The sequence below is a fragment of the Mya arenaria genome, chromosome 10 (genome assembly GCF_026914265.1).
Source record: "Mya arenaria isolate MELC-2E11 chromosome 10, ASM2691426v1".
Taxonomy (NCBI): domain Eukaryota; kingdom Metazoa; phylum Mollusca; class Bivalvia; order Myida; family Myidae; genus Mya; species Mya arenaria.
In genome coordinates this window covers 23,650,516-23,671,932 of record NC_069131.1, presented here as the reverse complement: position 1 = coordinate 23,671,932, position 21,417 = coordinate 23,650,516, and the positions used below count along the sequence as shown (strand labels likewise).

Below are 21,417 nucleotides of genomic sequence, written 5' to 3'. Positions count from 1 at the left end.
TCAACAATAGGTATCGTACTGTAAGCGTTACTGTGTGTAGTGTTTGAACAGCATAGCAGATGTCGATGTTTTGCCATTTCGTAGAAGGTAAAATACCATCAGTGACTTGTATTAAAGTGTTCCTATTAATAAAGAACCCAAACATGTGCTTTTAAAGAAAGTTTTAGTCGCAAATTACTTCACTAAGCGGACATATCGGTTGTTAGGAAATATTCATGGTAACATTTTTTATTGAATATGTAGTGTCTGGAGATTTCCATTCAAAATGTTATCAAGTTGGAGAAGAAAAGAGTATTGGTCATATTAAAGACAAACATGGTGTTGTGGTGAAAGATATTCTGCAAACTGACAATTGCTCAAATTTATAGATCGTCATATATGGGAATAACATGTACCTTTTTTGTTGAAAACCTAAATGCGCTTTTAATGTTTATATTGTCATAAAAATGAGACAACTCAAGTGACATTGTATGAGGCTGTGATTGAATCAAGTAGCATTGGTGTCTTTACTGAACTAACAAGGTGTCACGTTGAGGAACAGTGTGTTTGCATGTTTTAACTAACGAATGGGTACGATGGTGAAAAGTTAAAAATGTCATGGTGGCATTTTCATTAAATATAGAAAAAAGGCGAGGATAATTGTTGATTTCAGTGTTAGATCGTATTTTATTTCACCAGTGTCATAGTAAAACATTTTTCCCACCTCAGATAAGGAGATAAAAAAATGGCCATGCTGGAAATCCTTATCTTGCCCACAGGCAATTATAAAACAAGTACCCGTATAGAACTCCTTTTTTAATTGCCATCACACAATTACATCGCTTGTTGAAGACCGACATCTGTAGCATCATGGAAACCTTGTCTTGTGGCAATATTTAAAATCCAAATTAATTATTTATCGCTTCATATGGCACCCAACAAACGCTGCATTCATGAAATTATGCTGCACTCTCCTCAGAACTATTTAAAGAACGATATGACTATTTACATAATCTGAATCACTGCGCGCATATCCATGACAACCACGAATTATCACATATATGTACGCAAATAAATTTCACTTCTCTAAATAGAGTTCCAGCGAAACAAATAAATTTAACTTTATGTTGTTTAACTGAGGTGGGAGAAAAAGCAGCTACCATAGCCGCTCGTGTAAGATAGGTTCATACCAACACCCTCGCAGGTTGTTCAACGGAAACTCGGTCAACCGCGTTTCCGCAAAACTCCATACGCGCGGGTTGGGATGGACCTTAAAATCTTACACTCTCGGCCATGGAAGATACTTAAAATGTTCAGAAGTAGCGTTTCGCAACCTCTCTATTTATCTGCGCCAACACAAGTGCATATGTTTCGATAGAATTATTCTCATATAAATGCAATATGATTTGTATAATATACATACACTAAACAGTCAAATAACACTGTAAATCAGTGTTTGCATCTACTTATCGCATATTGTGCTAGTCAAAATTACGAATTCCAAATATAGTTTGGATGTCTTTGCTAGGCCGATGCGGATAGGATAGAAACTGATGTGACTTCCGATACATCATTAACACGAGAGCATTTCGCGCATTTGTTGAAACTGATGTTTTATTTAAAAGTCTAAAATATCCCACAGTCCTCAGTTGTTCTTCAACGAATTTCCATCCGATATCAACTTATCACTTATCCGACCCAAAGTACTTGTTCACAGATTGGCTGTTGGCAACATTTGTTTTAACTTTGTTATTATGCGTATCTTAATGAAAAACACCAAACAGAAACTGTCAGACACTCATTTGAACGGCATTTTATAAATCCAAATTTTAAATTATAAATTTTATTATGCGTTCGAATTAGAAAGATTCAATTTTCAATCGCGTTACTAAGCCTTTCGGCAAAATAGAGCATTTTCTGTCACATTTGAAAGAAAATTTTAATATTAGAGCTCTAATTTAAACTTTGGGCGATTTTCACATTGAATAAAGCATTTTGTTCAAATTTCACATGAAATAAAAAGAGTGCCTGACCTTATAACACATGAAAAATCAAGTCCCTTGATAAATTGCTTATCTCTTGAACTAGATTATCTGAAATAAATCACTCTTTAAAGTGGTTAGTACGTTGCGTTAGCTATCGAAAGTGGTTTGCAACGGTACGTTCGAATAGAGCGCCATCTGGTCCCCGTGGCTAGTATTTTGTTGCCTGGCGGATAACCTCATTTTGAATCAAAGCGCTTAAAGCGTTAAAAGGCTTTCGGCCTGCTACGTTTTGTGAGTATAGTAATGTAATTGTAAAACAAAATTAAAGTAGACTAATGTCGTATACTAACCAATATTACAGCGAACTGCGATCCCGCTATAATGGAAAAAAATCGGAAGAAAACATCGTATGCTAATGAAATATACAGCAATTTGTTATCCCGCTATAATGGCGGACTATCGGACAATTTAAACACTGTCGTCTGCTATCGGTATGACGGACGCTGCGGGTTATGTAAAACATAAACATATGGACTGTGGCGGTTTAAAAGTCACCTAAAAATCGTCTGCTAGGCTGACCGCCAACGACCGGTTAGATCCAGAAGTCTAACGCCGGATCAATATTGTTACGACCGAGCGCCTCCGAAAATTCCCTCATTTTCTACTCCGTCCAAGATGGCGGATTTACATTAAACATAATTATAGTGGGGTCATCGAGTGCGTTTTGGACTGGACGGGCACATTAGACTACTAATTAACATAAACATCTAAGATAGAATATGCATGCTCCCGAATTCCTTCGGAAATACTTTAAGATTATTATGCTGATACTCAGTTAAATCAAAATCATCGAGTATCAGCCACTTGAAATAATCATTTATTATGTGGAATACCCAAATAATTACTAAAGTATGGAGTAATACTCAGTTGCATATGATACCTTATCTGGAACTTTGGTTATATAAACAACAATGCACTGCCATGAATAACGCATTTAGGCATTTTTAAATTTACCCTACACTGACTGAGTCGTATTTAATTTACTACCAGGGTATGACCGTTTAACCAAATGCATCCAACAAAATGCATTGGACATGCTAATTAAGTTTATGTTTAAGGTTTCTTTCTACAATGACAGGATCCTCTCGCAAAATTCATCTGGATCGAATCACCCACATTCTATTTATTCCCTGTATGTATTGATGTATCTTAATATATCGCCCTCAACCTATGTCACTCGTGGACAAAATGAACAGATTTATATCATTGGTTTATAAATCTGCATATGCAACATGCTCAAGAGTCTTGGTTGAAATTTCTAAGACAAACTGAGAAATTTTCACACACTTTCCATTCCATTCGGCATTACGTGACTATATTCACAAATTGTAGCAGGTCGAAAGCCTTTCATCGCTTTAAGCGCTTTGATTTCAATTGTAAAAGTGCATAGATGACCGTCCGTGAAAGCGTTGATCGGACGTGTTTTTGAGAGCTCTTCAAAAATGGATTTATCTATGGACTTCCTGTAGTGAATGTGACAAAATGTATACATGTATGTACATGTGCAGGATTTATTGCTGGACATGAGGATGTGTTATGATGGGAAAGAACAAAAGTGGTAAAAGAAAAAAGGTGATCAAAGTGATTCTTCTTTGTCAAATAATTCATATTCAAAATCGAGGCCAAACAAAGAGGCTAGATGTGCGATTTACTTGTCCGATTTAGCTCCGGGATATGCCGTGAACACTTCTCAAGCTAACGGATCATAACTTGCCTTTTTACAGAAGATCTCAGCCCAGAAACTAATTGTCGAAATTATACCCCGCTTGATACAATAAACCTATCCGCTTCACGAGCAACGAACAACGGTACGTATGCCGTATTACCTCAATTCCCATATAACATGAACTTCGGACCGATGCAGCAAACCGGAACGCCTGTCGGGGCGTACCTACCCCAGAACATGGCCTGCGCTACTTCCACGCCTGCGATGCCGGCGACTCCCCAACAGGGAAGGAGTGTATCGAACGCAGAGCTTATGCAATTTATGTCGTCCAATTTTGATCATATATATAAAAGACTTGACAAATAAGAAAGCCTTGAAAAAAAGATTACCGACGTCGACACCAAGCTTAATAAACTCTTTACTGATACTGATAAGCGTGTGGCAAAATACACAGAGACTATTACCTCGATAGAAGAAAAGTGTGACGTGACGGATTTCAATTTCGATGCAATGCGAAAGGACGTAAAAACTTTGCAGGAAAAAAGCCGGAAATTGAAAGAGTCCATGATAGATATTAACGCTAAGGCGATGATAAACAATCTGATTATAGGCGGCATACACGAACAGGGAGCTGGACGCCCGAACTCAAAGGAAACTCATGACGCCATGCATGGTTTTATGACGACCACTCTGAAAATTCCTAAAGAGAGGGCAAGTGCGATTATGTTTGAAAAACTGTCGAGAATAGGTACTAAACAGCAAGGAAAACATAGTAGTATCCTTGCTGTGTTCAAAACATTGTCGGATAAAGACTGTGTTAAATCAAACCGAAACAATAATGACTCCAAGAATACTGGAATTTTCATGCACGACCAATACCCACCCGAGATAGTTAGCCAAAGGAGAAAGCTGATTCCAGTAATGGTAGCAGCCAGAAAGGATGGCAAAGACTCGTACATTAAGTACAACAAGTTGTATGTGGACGGCAAAGCGTACAGCAATGGCAAGTACGGTAAGGTCGAATAGGACGGACCGGAGGGTGATATTAACGTGCTAGTATGGAACTGCAATGGTTGGTCTAAAGATAAACAGGAAAATGACGATTTTTTAAATATTTTTGATAACTATGATCTTACCTGAGTCATGGACGGATCAGCGTGGGCCATCCGATATACAAGGTTACGAAACACTAAATTTTTACCGTAAATTTCAGAATAGACGAGCGAAAAGAAACAGCGGTGGCATTGTTTTGTATTGTAGAAGCACTATGATGCCTGGAATAGAAATAGTAGAAACCCTTTTCGACACTATAATATGGATTGAACTTAGAATGTATTAAAAAGACTTTCTTTCAAAATAAAGAAGACCTATTTATATGTGTGTCATATATTTGTTGTGAAGACTCACCGGCTTACCTGGTTGTTAATACAAATTTGTTTGAAATTCTTGAAAGGGACATTTGTAAATATCAAGATTGAGGGGTCGTTTTTGCTGTTGGTGATATGAACGCACGAGTTGGCCAAAATATAGATTATATCGAATCGGACTGTTTCAACGAATACATAGATAGTGACGATTATGTTCCAGATAGGCGGCTACTGCGCACCAGTATGGACATGGTTCATAATAGACAAGGATTACAATTACTTGATCTATGTAAATCAACGGAAATGCGAATATGCAACGGACGTATTGAAAAGGATGGCAAACATACGTACTTTTGTAATGCGGGATGTTCGGTCATTGATTATCTTTTGTGTAAAGAGTCTGCTTTTAAATGTATTAACAATGTCGAAGTACTAGATTTTAATCCGTTTTCGGACCACGCGCCGCTAGGGATAAGCTTAAAGGGGCAACCTCAAAGGACCAGTGATGCGGGCACAGAAAAATCGAACTATATTATGTGGGACTCTGATAAGAAAGAATTATATAGACGAAATATGATATCGAAATTGCCAATTTTTAATAATATCATAAATGATTGTTCAATTCAATGTAGTGACGATATGGACAATGTTTTAAACTGTTTTGTAAATGTAATGAACGAGGTTACGCAACCATTATTCTGCAAAGAGCGAAACACGGTTAAACGTACCCGTCTAGCGAAAACGCAGGTTATGTATACAAATGAATGGTTTGATGGTAATTGCCGAGTTGCAAAACGTTCATATGAGAATGCATTACGGGATTTTAATAACCTTAGAAATAATGATAATAGAGTACGACTGGTCGGTGCTAAAAAGGCCTTCAAGAGCATTACGAAGAGGACAAAACGACGTTACAGGCATGCAAAGATTAAATAAACTGAACGATTGAAAGGCAAACAGCCGAAAGAGTTTTGGAAATATTTTGCTAAGAAAAAGCAAATGAAAGCACAAAATGTAGACGTTAATGAGTTCAAAGAACATTTTGAAAATTTAGCGAGCCAAATCGGACCACAGTATGGAAGAGATTCGAAGAATTTTTGTTCTACGGAGCACCCGACTGACACACCGGCATTTCCTGAGCTAGATAGGGAAATAAGTGTTGACGAGGTTAGACGGGCTATTAAGGGACTAAAACGGGGAAAGGCTTATGGGACCGACCTTTTGATTAATGAGTTTTCATCGAAGCGGGGGACATAATCATTGCACACTTTACGGACATTTTTAATATGATTTTCAATACAGGTTGTTTCCCTTCGTTATGGATGCAGGGCATTGTTGTCCCTATCTTTGAAAAGGGCGATGATAGCAATGTGAATAATTACAGAGGAATTACCCTATGCAGCTGCCTGTCAAAACTTTTCACATCGGTTTTAAATAATACGCTGAAGAGTTGGGCCGAAGAAAATAGCAACATATCAGAGGCACAGTTTGGATTTCGTCAGGGATTATCAACTACGGGTGCTGTTTTCTGTTTGAATAGTATCATACAACACATATTATTTAAAGGAAAACGCCTATATGCGGCATTTATTGATATGTCCAAATGTTTTGACAGTGTATATAGAAATGGTCTGTGGTACAAAATTTATAAACAACTTGGTTTACGGGGCAAAATGTTTAGAATTATTAAGAACATGTATGAAAATGTACGAGTACAGGTACGGCACTGCAATAGTTACTCTGATTTCTTTGATATAGCTATCGGCTTGAAGCAGGGAGAAATATGCTCACCTTTGTTATGGGACATTTTTATCGAAGATCTAGAATTATTTTTACAATCTAATCCAGACAGTGGAATCATGTTGAAACAGATAACTTTGATAGTATTCCTTTATGCCGACGACATGGTAATAATAGCGGAAACGGCCGAAGATCTACAACGAAGTTTGAACAGTCTATCCGATTATTGCAAGCGTTGGTGTTTGCAAGTCAATGTCGATAAAAGTAAAATCATGGTTTTCCGAAAACGAGAAAGGCTGAAACGTGGCGAAAGTTGGATCTATAACGATAAAGTAGTAGAAATAGTTGAACAATTCACGTACCTAGGAACGATATTTAGTAATAACGGCCAATTCAACAATAACCAGCAAATGCTAGCGGGAAAAGCTTTAAAAGCTATGTATATTTTAAGTGGAAATTTAAAGGGCTTTGATTTGAGCCCAAAGACACAGTGTGACCTTTTTGATGCGTTTGTTGGTTTGATATTAAGTTATGGGTGTGAAATATGGGGATATTCTAATGCTAAAGAATTGGAAAGAGTACATCTGAAGTTTTGCAAGCGTAAGCTAGGTGTAAAACTTTCAACAAGTAATGTAGGTGTTTATGGTGAATTAGGGCGCTACCCATTACATATTATAAGACAGACTCGAATGGTGAAATATTTGTTTACAGGCATCAATACTAACCACTGTGTAATTAAGGCACTTTATGACGAATTAGTTGCTGACAACAATATTAGACATTTAGATAATTGGTCGTCAAAGACAAAGGACCTACTTTACAGACACGGTTTCGGGTATGTATGGGAAAATCCATACACTATAAATCCTGACTGTTTTGCTCAATTGTTTAAGCAGCGGCTTATTGATCACTTAAGCCAAGAATGGCACACTTCCCTGCAAAATAATAACGTACTTACTCTATATAAATATGTAAAAACCAAAGATTGAATATGAACAGTATCTTGACGTTATGAACTCAAAGCGTTATCGACATGTGTTAAGTCAACTGCGACTATCATCACATAAACTCAGAATTGAGACTGGTCGTTACGGGATAAACCGAGAAGAGAGACATGATCGATTATGTGTATTTTGTGATAGCAGGGACATTGAAGATAAGTTTCACTTCATGTTCAAGTGTGATATATATAAACACATAAGAAAAAGATACATAAGTCGTTGTTACTGGCAGAATCCAAGTATGTTTAAGCTTACAAGTTACAGGACTGTTACAAAGTAAAACACATTGTTTTCTTTGTATTATCATATGTTTTGTTTTATTTTTTGAATGTATTATTTGTATGTGTATGTGTTTGTTTTTGTGTGTATGTACATTTCTGTGATTGTTTGTATGATGAGAGACTATGAAGTCTAAATCAAAATAAACTTCTGTTCTGTTCTGTTCTGTTCTGTATGTTAAGCAATTAGTATGATGGTTAAAGGTTGTTAGTATATTCTTACAAGTAAATGGTTTGATGCGACTCAGCTGCATAACCAACTATTTTGTGTAAGTACATACTAACAATCTTAATAAAAAAATTGTCAAGTAAGAGCCGATTTAGGTTATGTTAAACATAGAAAATATACTAATAAATGAATTACAATCACCAAAAAACTGATTATAGGTTAAAAGGAAATATTTCAATTTCATTTAAAACAATTTGGTGTGATATCTAACACCAAATGAGAATTTAATTGCATCTATAATAAGATCAATGGCTCAGGGTTAATTTCCGGGGAATAAACCTGTCCTAATCCGATGACCCAGATTCTATTTTTAACCGATAGTATCTGTAATGGCCAATCAGAGCCCACTATTGGTAAACCCGCCTCTGTGTATGATAAGCCCGCCTCTGGCTAACAGTTGCATGTATGTTGATAGTTCAGTTATTGATGTGCGTATGAGTATGAATGTAATAAAGCCATAATAAACCATCCCGTTTTGGGTCTGTTATATACATTACACTGACAACATTACATTGGCGACGAGGATTGAGGATTCAAGTGCTAGTAGATTAACATATGAAATACGTCAGTGTCAGGATTAACGCACAATGGCTGGATTAGCGCCGTTCCCGAAATTTGATGTGTACGGGGAGGAAACGTCCCTTGGCACACGATGGACTAAATACGTGACAAAGTTGGACAATTTGTTCACAGGACTTAGCATTGACTCCAAAAAACGGAGGAAAGCGCTATTACTTCATTATGCCGGAGATGAAGTATTCGAAATATACGAAACATTGAACCTTGGAGACAGCGATTCAAACTACGATGATGTCAAGCAAGGGTTAACAGGCTATTTCCAACCGAAGAAAAACAGAGTTCGAGCGGTTCGAATTTAGGAACCTAAAACAACATCACGCCGAAACAATAGACCAATTTGCAACTCGCCTCCGCCAAAAGGCAGATAATTGTGAATTTTCGGACAAAGACGGTGAAATAAAGAGCCAAATCATCCAAGGCTGCGGATCAAAGAAACTACGACTTAAATGTCTGGAAGAAGACAAGCCGCTTAAAGATATTTTAACAAGGGGAAGAACAATGGAAATTGCAGACAGAAAAGCCAAAGCAATGGAACCGCAACACAGCGACGTAAACAAAATTAAAGCCACACCGCGACACACTAAATCGCAACATGTAAATTATAGCTATCCACCATCAGCACAAAGAAAACGTCAACAACAGTCACAATGAAGACAAACGTGCAGAAACTGTGGCGGAATATATCCACACCATACCAAGTGCCCAGCCTATGGAGCGACATGTAATTATTGTCGTATAACCAAACCACTTTATTGGCGTATGCAGAAAACGAACGCGTAAGGCTCAGGTTCATGAAATTGACCAGGTGGAAAATGTGGCACATAAAGAGCATTCGGTGTCGGATACAGACACATTATTTGGAGTCAACGTTTTGACACATAACAAAGTGCCAAAGATAATATTAAGCATAAATGGTGTTCAAACGAAAACTCTAATTGATACCGGAAGTTCAATAAACATAATCAGCCAAGATGTTGTTAGCAAAATGAAACCAAGGCCAATGCTGAAGAAAACAAACATAAAAGTGTTCGCATTTGCACAAAATAAACCGTTAACTATAAAAGGCAAAAATACATTTACAGTGGAAACTAAATCAAAAGTGACAGCAGCAGAATTTCACGTTGTTCAGGGATCATCAGTGACATTAATCAGTTATCAGACATCTGTTGAACTCGGTATTGTGCCAGTAATAAACTCAGTGAACAGTAACAAATACGAGGAATTATGTGACAAATATCAGTCCGTGTTCACTGGACTAGGCAAATTAAAAGACAAACAAATCAAGTTCCATGTTGATGAAAACGTCGTGCCTATAGCACAACCAGCTAGAAGTATTCCATTCCACGTGCGAGAAAAAGTGAAACAGGAAATAAAACAACTTGAACAGCAAGATGTCATTGAAAAGGTGGACGGGCCGACACCTTGGGTTTCGAACATTGTTGTAGCACCAAAGCCGAACGTTCCAGACCAAATAAGGCTTTGTGTAGATATGAGAAAAGCAAATCAAGCATTGCGAGCGTCATGTAGTGCCTACAACTGATGACATAATCCTGGAATTAAACGGATCAAGGGTGTTCTCCAAAGTGGATTTTAATAAAGGATTTCACTAGCTTTAACTGTCCGAGGAGTCACGCAACATGACAGTGTTTGCATCACATGTCGGATTATACAGGTACAAACGACTGAATTTCGGTGTAAACGTAGCGCCAGAAATATTCAGAAATGGAATACGACAAGTGCTAACAGGTCTCGAGGGAACATTGAACATATCGGATGACATTATAATACACGCACCAAACCGTGACGAACATGATCGGAGACTCGAAGCCGTACTGCAACGAATGTAAGACAAAAATCTCACACTCAAAAAGCAGAAGTGCGAATTTGGTAAAACCTCTGTCAAATTCTATGGCTTTGTTTTTTCGGACAAAGGCATAAGTCCCGATCCGGCCAAAATCACAGCAATTCAAAATATAGCCGAGCCGAAGACTACAGGTGAATTAAGGTCATTCTTAGGTATGACCAATTACCTCTCAAAGTTCATTGACAAGTATTCTACAATTACGACACCCCTGCGCGATTTATTGAAAGATAGCAGCGATTTTAAATGGACAAATCAGCAGCAGACTGCTTTCGACCAGCTGAAACAAGCGCTATGCAGCGATACAGTGATGAGCTATTTTGACCCGAAAAAACACACAGAACTCTGGGTAGATGCAAGCCCCGAGGGAATATCAGGGATATTAATACAAGAAAACAAAGTTATCGCATATGGAAGCCGGTCATTGACGCCAGTGGAAAAGCGTTACAGCCAAACAGAACGGGAAATGCTTGCATGTGTTTGGGGCTGCAAACATTTTCACATTTACTTGTATGGAAAGGCATTCCAGCTAGTAACCGACTGCAGACCCCTGCTCTCAATATGCACAAACTCTAAACAAATACAGTCAGCTAGACTTGAACGATGGCGATTGAGACTTACCACCTACAACTTTACAGTCAAGCACATGCCTCGAAATAAAATGATAGCAGATTACTGCTCCCGACATCCAGTAAATAATTACTCACACGAAAACACAGCTGAGGAATATGTGAATTTTATTGCCAATGCCGCAGTGCCCAAGTCATTAAATCTCCAAGACGTGGCAAGTGCCACAACCCAAGATTGTGTGTTGACATGCATAATATCCGCGCTTCAAAACAACACATGGATTAAGCAAACATGCGCCGGTGATGGCAGCTATAACTGTTATCAGCAGCTTGCAGACGAATTGACCGTCCTGTCAACAGAGCATGGAAACGTTCTTCTACCAGGAATCAGGCTGTGTATCCCAAACAGCCTGCAATCAAAAGTAATTAGCCTAGCACACGAAGGTCACCAAGGGAGAAACAGAACAAAAGCGCTCTTACGAGAAACCTGCTGGTTCCCCCTATCTGGACAAATTAGTTGACGAACTATGCAAGAATTGCATACCATGCATGTCTGCATCACCACAAACGACGGAAGAACCGATCAAGCCAAGCCCATTACCAAAGAAACCGTGGGATGAAGTGTCAGTTGATTTTTGTGAGCCGTTTCCAACAGGAGAATATTTTATGGTAGTTATCTGTGTCTACAGTAGATACCCATTAGTTGAAAAGTTAACAAGCCTGACTGCACAAAATGTCATATCGCACCTTGAAAGAATTTTTGGAATTCCAAGTGTGGTAAAATCCGACAACGGAGCGCCGTTCAATAGCCACGAATTTACGCAATTTGCAAACAGTATCGGGTTCAAACACCGGAAGGTAACCCCACTAGCCCCACAAGCCAACGGATTGGTAGAAGCATTTATGAAGCCACTAGTAAAACAATAAAAACTGCGACAGCGTCTGGAAAGAACTTTAAATCTGAACTTACTATTTTTCTAATGAATGACAGATCAACCCCACATCAAAGCACAGGACTTTCGCCATTTGAAATAATGTTCAATCGCAAAATGAAGACAAAGCTTCCAACATTTACTGTGCCGAGAAATGATATGTATATACGCAAAAGGGACACTAAATCAAAGCAAAAGAACAAAAAGTATGTCGATGAGAAACGGAAGGCAAAACCATGTACATAACAGCCAGGCGATCCGGTCCTCGTTAAACAACCCAAACAAAATAAATTAACAACGCCATTCAGTCATAAATGGGGATACGTCGTCAGACGAAAGGGATCCATGGTCACAGTACGCTATGGTGGCCGTGAAATGACACGCGACGCCGCACACTTTAAGTTGGTACCTGTACCGCCCACACACAGCCAACAACATAAACAGCGTTCAGGACCGCGCGAGCAGCAAAACAACGAAAACGAACAACAGCGACCAAACAGACGTCGTCAGATGCCGATACGTTATCGTGATTGAAGGAGTGTTAATTGTGTGATTTTCTTATCCATGTCATAATAATGCCTGCATAGTATAAATGAGTTTCTAGATAATAATTGAGTGTTGATAACAAACAAAAAAACTATTCCCATGCAAAATGCTAATAAACTTAATCCGTGAAGTGTGTTAACCAATTCAGTGGAGTAATAACAATTAACTTCAAAATTCTGGGAGCGTCCGATGGACCAGAACATTGCAGAGATCCGAAACGGATTTACAACCACATCATGATAATTAAACGGACATTTGCTGGGAAATCTCTTCCCGCCAAACCATTTACATGATATCATCTTAATGTTATAAAGACAAGCCGGATTATCTAACATTCGAACTTAATGCTTGTTCTTAATGATCTATAATGTGTGTGCTATTAGATAGTTTTATTACCTGACATTTTCTAAATTTGTCAGGAAAAAGGGTCAGAGGTTAATTTATAGACAGACAGTAATCTTGATTATTTTAATACATGGTTGCAAATGATTTGATTATTGCAATGATATTTAAGAAAATGATAGTTTCTGTTAAAAAGAAATAATACAATGTGTTATGAATAATTCATGAAAATATGTTTATATGATTTATTAATCTTTTTTCATATAAGTAAAATCAAATCCATGTAAAGGAGGGATGTAGCCAATCAGAACCCATTTTTGGTAAACCCGCCTCTGTGTATGATAAGCCCGCCTCTGGCTAACAGTTGCATGTATGTTGATAGTTCAGTTATTGATTAGATTCAAGATCATGTGCGTATGAGTATGAATGTAATAAAGCCATAATAAACCATCCCGTTTTGGGTCTGTTATATACATTACACTGACAACATTACAGTATCTAACTCCCCGGCCGCGGCCGAAATGTAAACACAGATACACATGTATTTATTTTGATTCAGTTCGCGTTCATTTCAAAACTATTTGCGTATTCTGCTTTTTATATTGCGTTTTCTAACAAGTCGATATTAAAATAATTGCGTTTACTATGATTTTAATTGCGTAAATACGCAAAAACGCAGCTTATTTGCACTATAATAACCGCATAAAATAGTATGAATGTTCATTTCAGCGCTACTTTTAGCAAGCAAATTAATATGCAAAACGCAGCTCCGTATAGCAGATATTAGAGTAGATTGGTAATGTAAATTAGGTCGTTCACCACCGGAGTTCTAACAGCGCTTGGGTTGATACGCCCGTGCGCGCATTCATTCGTCAAAAGTTAAAAATGTTATGTCGATCTGCCGATGCGATTTCCGAGATACGGTTATAAAAGTCTGCAGGCCTACGGCCTACAGCCTAAAAAGGGCTTGCATAAGAACACTGCTCTGTAATAAAATGCTTCTCCGCTCTTTCTTATTGGTTATATTATTTCATTTTATTTCAACCGGACAGCGCCATTTTCATTCAGCTCGTTGCAGCTTAGGTAAACAGGGCTCTCGAGTGACACTCTCCAATGCGGATATAAAACTGAATCAATGGAGATGCAAAGGAATCTAATTTTGTTAATGTAATATATGTTATAACAAAATTAGCTCTATCTTAGCGCTTGTGATACTTAGGCTGTTTTTATCAACGTTTCTATAGCAATTAACGAGTTCAGAGTATTTTTTTCTGTTCCATCAGTCGTAATAGACGGGGTTATAAACCCAAAAAGGTACTATGAGATATTTTGGCTCTGTTGTAAGATTAATTATACCATATTCGCGGACGACGATCTTGGACGTATATAGCGGTTACGGATAGTTCATATCTGCCGTTCAACTGATCATGAGACCTCATTATTTATTTAGTGACGAGTGGGGCGTTCTGTCAATGTGTGACATTTGCGACTATTCCTTCGATAGGTCTTAAGAAAAGTCAAAACAATGGCGCTACGATTGATGCTTTTGATCTTAAACAGCTCGATCGAAAATGCTCTTACATTTCATCAATGGATACTACAGCTAGGAACGAGCCAACATATGAGCCTATTTAAAGGCACAGGTAACAAAAATGCATTACACAAACCACAACACACTGCAAGACAAAATATTGGTGTTATGAAGGGTTGTCTTGGTGTTCTCGCGTTCATTGTCGAGGGAGCGCAACTTGTGGACCCAATTTTCGACATGCACCCCTCTCACCTAGAACCTGAATGTATATGCGTTAAGTTTTGCTATTTTCAGTCTGAAATCGTGCATTTTGGCCTATTCGGTTGAAAAACTATACAAATTGACATAAAAAACTTAAGATGGATAATTTTATAGGGGCGTCTGACGGGAGTATCACAAATTTACTTGCGAATTTTACATTAATCTTATGAAACCAACATGAGTATACACTGCCCTTCACATAATCCAATGCTAATGACAATCCAATATTTTTTTAATATTTTGTTAAACATATAATTGTACGATCATAGATTCATACAAACTTTAAATAGTGTTGATACATTTAATTACAATTAAGCAGAATCTTAAACATCATGATATTCAAGTTATTTATATCACGATAATGTGACATTTTCTCGTTCGCATGGCGGCCTTTATGTGTTGCCCCCTGCCCTTTAAAAATTCGGCAAACTTAACAAAACAAACCGTTGATTCCTTAAAATTACGATAATGCACAATTTTAAAGTCATGATATTCAATTTATTTTCATTGCAATTATGTGCCATTTTCACGTTGGCATTGTGCCTATTTTTTCAGCCCAAGCAATTTAAAAAGTCTGACTTTGACCTAAACTAAGTACAAATGTATTTGTAAAATACATAATACAGGAGTCCGTTAGCAGCGCTTATCTTTCCTAACGGGTCAGTCAAACATCCTGGAAATGAAAGGTAATCAAAAGCTAACAGTAATTTAATACACCGTAGCTACAGAAAGGGTTTAATCCAAAAGGCGATTGGATAGTTTATTAGTCGGCGCCCAGAAGGGCGGCGACTATATTTGATATGGCTTTAGAAATATTCCAACTTAGGGACCAGTTCATAAATTGCAGAACAATATGCTTTCAATAGTTTCCACGTTGTATGATAAAATATGAAGTTTAGTTTGTTTAATAAAACTTTACACTTTAATTGATAATGAAACCTTAAATTATAATAGCCCTGCTTATCATTTTGAAAATACCAACTCATCTCCGAGATAGATACAGGCCGAGGTGTTCCGATTGGCTGTCAGACTTTTCAACCCCAAGACTTTTCAACCCCTTTGTGATTTGTGAAATCAAAGACTTTTCAACCCCTTTGTCATTTCAACCCCTAAAAGTGCTAAGACTTTTAAACCCCCCTCAAAACAAAGACTTTTCAACCCCTAATAAACGAAGACTTTTCAACCCCTTAAATTCTCACCTTTTTATATACTACCTACAACAATAAGCAATTTATTTTTAAATTTATTTTAAAAATCAAGAATATAGTTAGAATAAAAATGCAACAAACAGTTCAAATAAAATACATAACAAATATGAAATACATATAAAAAAAATACATAAGAACACATGCTCATACAATATTTCATAAAATATTACATGGAAATATAAAAAGAATGACTGTTCATTTAAAGCTGTTTAGTCGCATAGCAATAAATCTATCTCCCTAAGGAAATTCTCACACATTATATAATGTGCATGGTACTGCTCCCACAATAATTGAAACAGAATATATATTTCTTTCTTTTAGTTTGTCCAAAATACATAGAATTAATAAGCATTTTTTAAAACATATTGTTTCATCAATAAAAAAAATACACCTAAATGTGTTGAACTTCAAATAAAATTCTTCACAATTTTTCAAAATATCTATATTCAGCAGAAATACAAAAGTATACATAGAGTTTCAAATGCTTTCAAATTACAAATAGAATAACATAGAATAATAATTATATCAAGCCTAGATGAAACAGTTTTAAACCGTGAATAAACAACATTATGGCCTGAAGAGTAAAAGGGGTTTTATCACTTAGTGCTAAATGCTTTTAAAATGTGTTGATCAAATGTTACAAACGTAACTCAGTGTGACATAAGATTTTATTAACGTTTTTTTCTCAGATTAAAAAGAATCATTCTATTATTAAAGCTCAGATATTGAACGTTTTGACAACTATTTTATTTTTTGCCTTGGAACGAGCCAATTTTAGCAAAAATCCATGGAAACTAGTGATACAAGACTGCTGACAAAAAATTAGATCGCAGATATTTATGTTTAAGTTCCAAAATTGATATCTTATGCATTTTTCTTAAACCGTTAGAAACGGCTTAAGCCATAAAACATTAATTTTCAAACGAAAATTTGTAAATCTGATCTTTTGTCAGCAATTTTTTATTATTGGTTTGTAGATATTTACGCAAAAATTTGCTATTTCTAAGACAAAAAATAAAAAAAAAGTTGTGAAAATGGTATATCTGTGAGAGTGCAGCTTAAAGTGGTTTATATGTAAAAAACGCTATAAGCATTGTATCGTTTTTTGCAATTAAAGAATGGGATGAAGGTCGCACATCCATTAATGGGCAGCAAGTGTGACATGGTCATAAATTCTTAAGGGATTCATGACACCTTTTTATTTAGGTTATAGTGACTTGAAAATGACAGTTCAAATTAAGGTTGTAATACCCTGATGGCCATCATTTTAAATCATGAGCAGCTTGTTAAATGTTGTGTATGATATCCGGATTTAAAAACTGAACAAAAATAATTTTAACTTATTTACCCTATCCCCTATTTACCCTAGTGCTCAGAGTTATTAGATAATACTTTGATTTCATTATCAGCAACTAAAATTGAACTGTACTGAAATAGCAATATGGTACTACAACAAAATCTTTTGACTGCTGACCTTTTTTAAAAGCAATAAAAGTTTAACAAATGTTCAAGTAGAGGTTTAATGGGTGTTCTACTAGCAAATTATGGAGATTGCTCCGTAAATCCTTCTATGCATTTATTTTCTTTTGCAATTTTCTTCTCAATTCTATTATTTAAATATATGCTCACATCATCAAGTGAGGTATTGCAACTAATGGCTAGATGTCAGCTAGAGCACATTTAGAGTAATATATATTCTAGTTAAACAAATCCACTGTTTAAAAAAATCATCGATGGTATCATTTGCCTTCAGCAAACAAGTGATTAGTAAATCAATGCAACACCTTTGTCTAAATTTTATCCAATACTTTGTAGTAAAGAGTAACAAATAATACTAACAAATCTTTAAATGTATTTCAAAAACAATTTGTTGATTTGTAAAGTTTCTTGCCAAAAAAACAACAATGAAAAAGACAACACCTGGCTGACAAAAAAATAATAGGGGTTGAAAGTCTTTGATATAGGGGTTGAAAAGTCTTCAATATTGCAATTAAAATATGTCAACTAGGGGTTAAACATCTTTGATATAGGGGTTGAAAAGTCCAAACAGGTAGGGGTTGAAAAGTCTTTGAAATAGGGGTTGAAAAGTCTAAGTGTTGAAAAGTCTTCGTTTTGAGAAGGGATTGAAAAGTCTTGGGGTTGAAAAGTCCTGCTCCCCTCCGATTGATATCAAATAGATGAAGGTTACACGGTACTATTAAAATATCCTTTATGTTTGTAAACCTCCTACGCAGTAATCTCCCTTGGTGACAGCAAAAATGCCGAGTTTAAAAAAAAAGAACCTTGAGCTTAATTGTTTGTTTTGAAAATGTCATTCGAAAGAATGAATTCCAGATAATTCCCCTTTGATGTATAGTATTTTTATCCCCGTTCTATATACTCATATGAGTGAAATGTGTTACAAAAACTTATACAAAATATAAAGCAAGGAATTCACATAACATGCCGGTACAAGTAAAAGGTGAATTTCATGCTATTGAAATCTATGTATTAGACCATTGACTCTATTTCATCCGAAGAAACGTATGTATATTTTTGTTATAATTTAGTTTTAACCGGAGGATTAGCTTGGGGAAAAAACAGAAAATCTATAATTCCGGGCTTAAACTATTGTAACAATATTATTAACCATAATGTCATTCGAGCATATGTACACCAAACATAAAACAAAATATTATCATTGAAATAATAACCATTTTTGGTTATTTGCATGCACGTTTTTCTTCTACTTTCATTGCGCCGACTTGATGCTATGCATCAACCTTTTTCTTGTTTTAGAATTAATGTGAGAATGAAAGACGACTGAGCTGCATTTTCCATTGTTTATCTAATTGATAGTATTGAATGTGTCTATGTCATATTTTCACACAACGACATTATTTCACATCATTTTAAAACTATTCGAATAATGATCACCACATACATGACCAGGAGAAAAAAAACGTTTCCAGTGTGTCTGATATATCAATTGTTACTCGAAACTGAATAGTATTGTTATACAAACGGAAAATAATATATTATCTATATACTAGCAAATGACATGTAGTTTTAACAGCAAACCACCAACTTTTTCCAACAAAAAATATTACAAGATCAGCCATATGATGTTAGAAGTGCATACATTTAACACTTTGACAATTCATTATCATTCGCATAAGTTCCATTTTATTTGTCTAACACAGTAATACGCTACAAAAAGAATTACCGTGAAACAGTTGAATTTTGAATTAGGTGAAATTCTATTTACCTTAAAATCATAATTAATTTGAAGAAAAAGACGTTGGCTGAATATGAATATTTATTAAATAGTGAATATGATATAACAAAATAATTGCGCAGTAGATTATACCTTAATTACGGATGACTGAACACCGCGAGATAGGCACTGCCGAAGAGTATGATGCTAAAATAAAGAAATAGATGAACCATATCATAACATTTTATGTCAAAGTTTGCAGATTAATTATGTTTTCTAGACAATTGTATTGACTAATGATATTTAGCAACGACTTATTGATTTTTGAGGCTGCTTTGACAACAGTCTAAGGCTTGTTATTGAATAAACTAGGGGCCCGTTTCATTAAAGGGGTTAGACACCAGATGGTCCCCAAATCGGCAAATACATTATTTCCACACAAAAAGCCTAAAGTTGTCTATACGAGCTAGTATTAGGTCGATAATACATCTTTTGTCATAATAAAAAGTGCATTTTGTCGCTGTCTAAGCTTAGTTTACCCGTTTAAAAAGCGCCTAATTGTTATAGTGTGTATACTTAGCATATGAAGATCTCGTGATTAGTACAGACAGATATTCCGAAGTAAATTTCGAATTGGTAAAATACGCAAAAACTGCGAAAGATACATGCGTCGTAAGCGATGTGATACATCAGTGAGAAAGATTCAATGCGTTGTACACACCGATATCAAAGTTATGTAAGTTTTTGACAATTTTCTTTTTTTCTTGCAATTATATCATCTGGTGTCCCTTTAAAGGACCTTAGTCGTAACAACAATAACCTTAAATATGTGTAAACGTCACAAATAGCAACAAATGTGTCTTTTCTCCTCAACTTTGTATACATTTTGTTAATATCGGATTAATTCGGCTTAATATATATCTTGAAACTGGTCAAAGGCTATTAATTCATATGCAATCATGAACTAACTACTGACAAAAATATCATAAACATTGCAAATAAATCCACAGTTGTATAACACATACCTTTTTCCGAATAAACACTCTCGTTGCTGCAGCATCACAATATTGGTCTACTCCTGTCGATGTTATATAAAAAGGCTGCGGGTTTATTTTTGTTACGCTTGACATGTTAATACTTGGCCAAACTTATTTGTGAACGCTTTGAAATAAATCCTAAAATTGAAAGTGAATACGTCTGGTTCATTGTTTACATGCACCATAACACATCTGTTCTAAGTACATTAAACAAAATCTTGATTTAAACATAATAATTTCGTGAAATAAATACAAATAACAACATATATTTCATACTAAACATTTAAGAACTTGATCGGAAGCTTAAATCTAATAAAGATCATCTTCTTTGCAATATTGATTGCTGTAAATAAAAGATATTAACAACCCTACCAGTGAATTCCTCTTTCTCTTCCCGTTCCATATTTCAAAGGATAACCAAACATTAATTGACGAAGATATTTTGATACTTAGTAGTTTGTCTATGTTGTTTTGGGGACATTGTGTGTGTCTCGTTATTGTCTGTTATGCCTTAGCATTGTTTATCTAAAAAGAGTCTTCTTCACATGGTTGGCTACTGTGCGTATCCCCATAGCTTCCACAGAAATATAAAACAAAAGTGCAGACATTTAATTAAGGTGTTATTTATAAACTTATGCAAACACATTTTAGCAACTTCTTACCAACGTTAAAGGACGTTAAACATTAAAGGACCACAAAAGGAAATAAGACTGTTCTCTTTTTTGTGCACTCCTTGGTTCGGTGTGCCTGTCATGGGTATTTATAATATCGTGTATGTATTATGTGTTATTTCCTTCTTTTACATATTTTTTTAATTGTCCATGTATGTGCATTCCTTACTGAAATAAATCTAGCTACCATACCCATCACAACATAACTAGATTCAAACATGTGTGCATCATTCTCTTTTTTGCACAAAATATTCTTAAAGGCTCGACACTTTGTTTAATAACGTTAACGGAGAACAGTAGAAAGCTAGTCAATGATAATGATAAACATCGGAGTCACACGCCGGATGTTAATGTTCGATAAAAACAATGTCTGTAATGA

The 21,417-nt window shown here is 35.9% G+C and overlaps 1 protein-coding gene across 5 annotated transcripts in view; it reads right to left on the bottom strand.

The window, feature by feature from the left end:
* Positions 1-20,440, bottom strand: part of LOC128205113 (multiple epidermal growth factor-like domains protein 10) — a 40,686-nt gene extending 20,246 nt beyond the window's left edge. For 2 of the 5 annotated variants that reach the window (XM_052906549.1, XM_052906547.1), the window contains exons 1-3: positions 20,356-20,381; positions 19,484-19,537; positions 4,827-4,964 (exon numbers count right to left, since the gene is read on the bottom strand). Coding sequence is in view for 1 of the 5 variants with exons in the window: in XM_052906547.1 (XP_052762507.1) it covers positions 4,827-4,856 (30 nt within the window). In the remaining 4 variants the exon portion in view is untranslated. Of the gene's footprint in view, positions 1-4,826; positions 4,965-19,483; positions 19,538-20,355 lie in introns of all 5 variants that reach the window. The other 3 variants (XM_052906548.1, XM_052906551.1, XM_052906550.1) reach the window with 3 other exon arrangements.
* Positions 20,441-21,417: the final 977 nt, after the last annotated feature.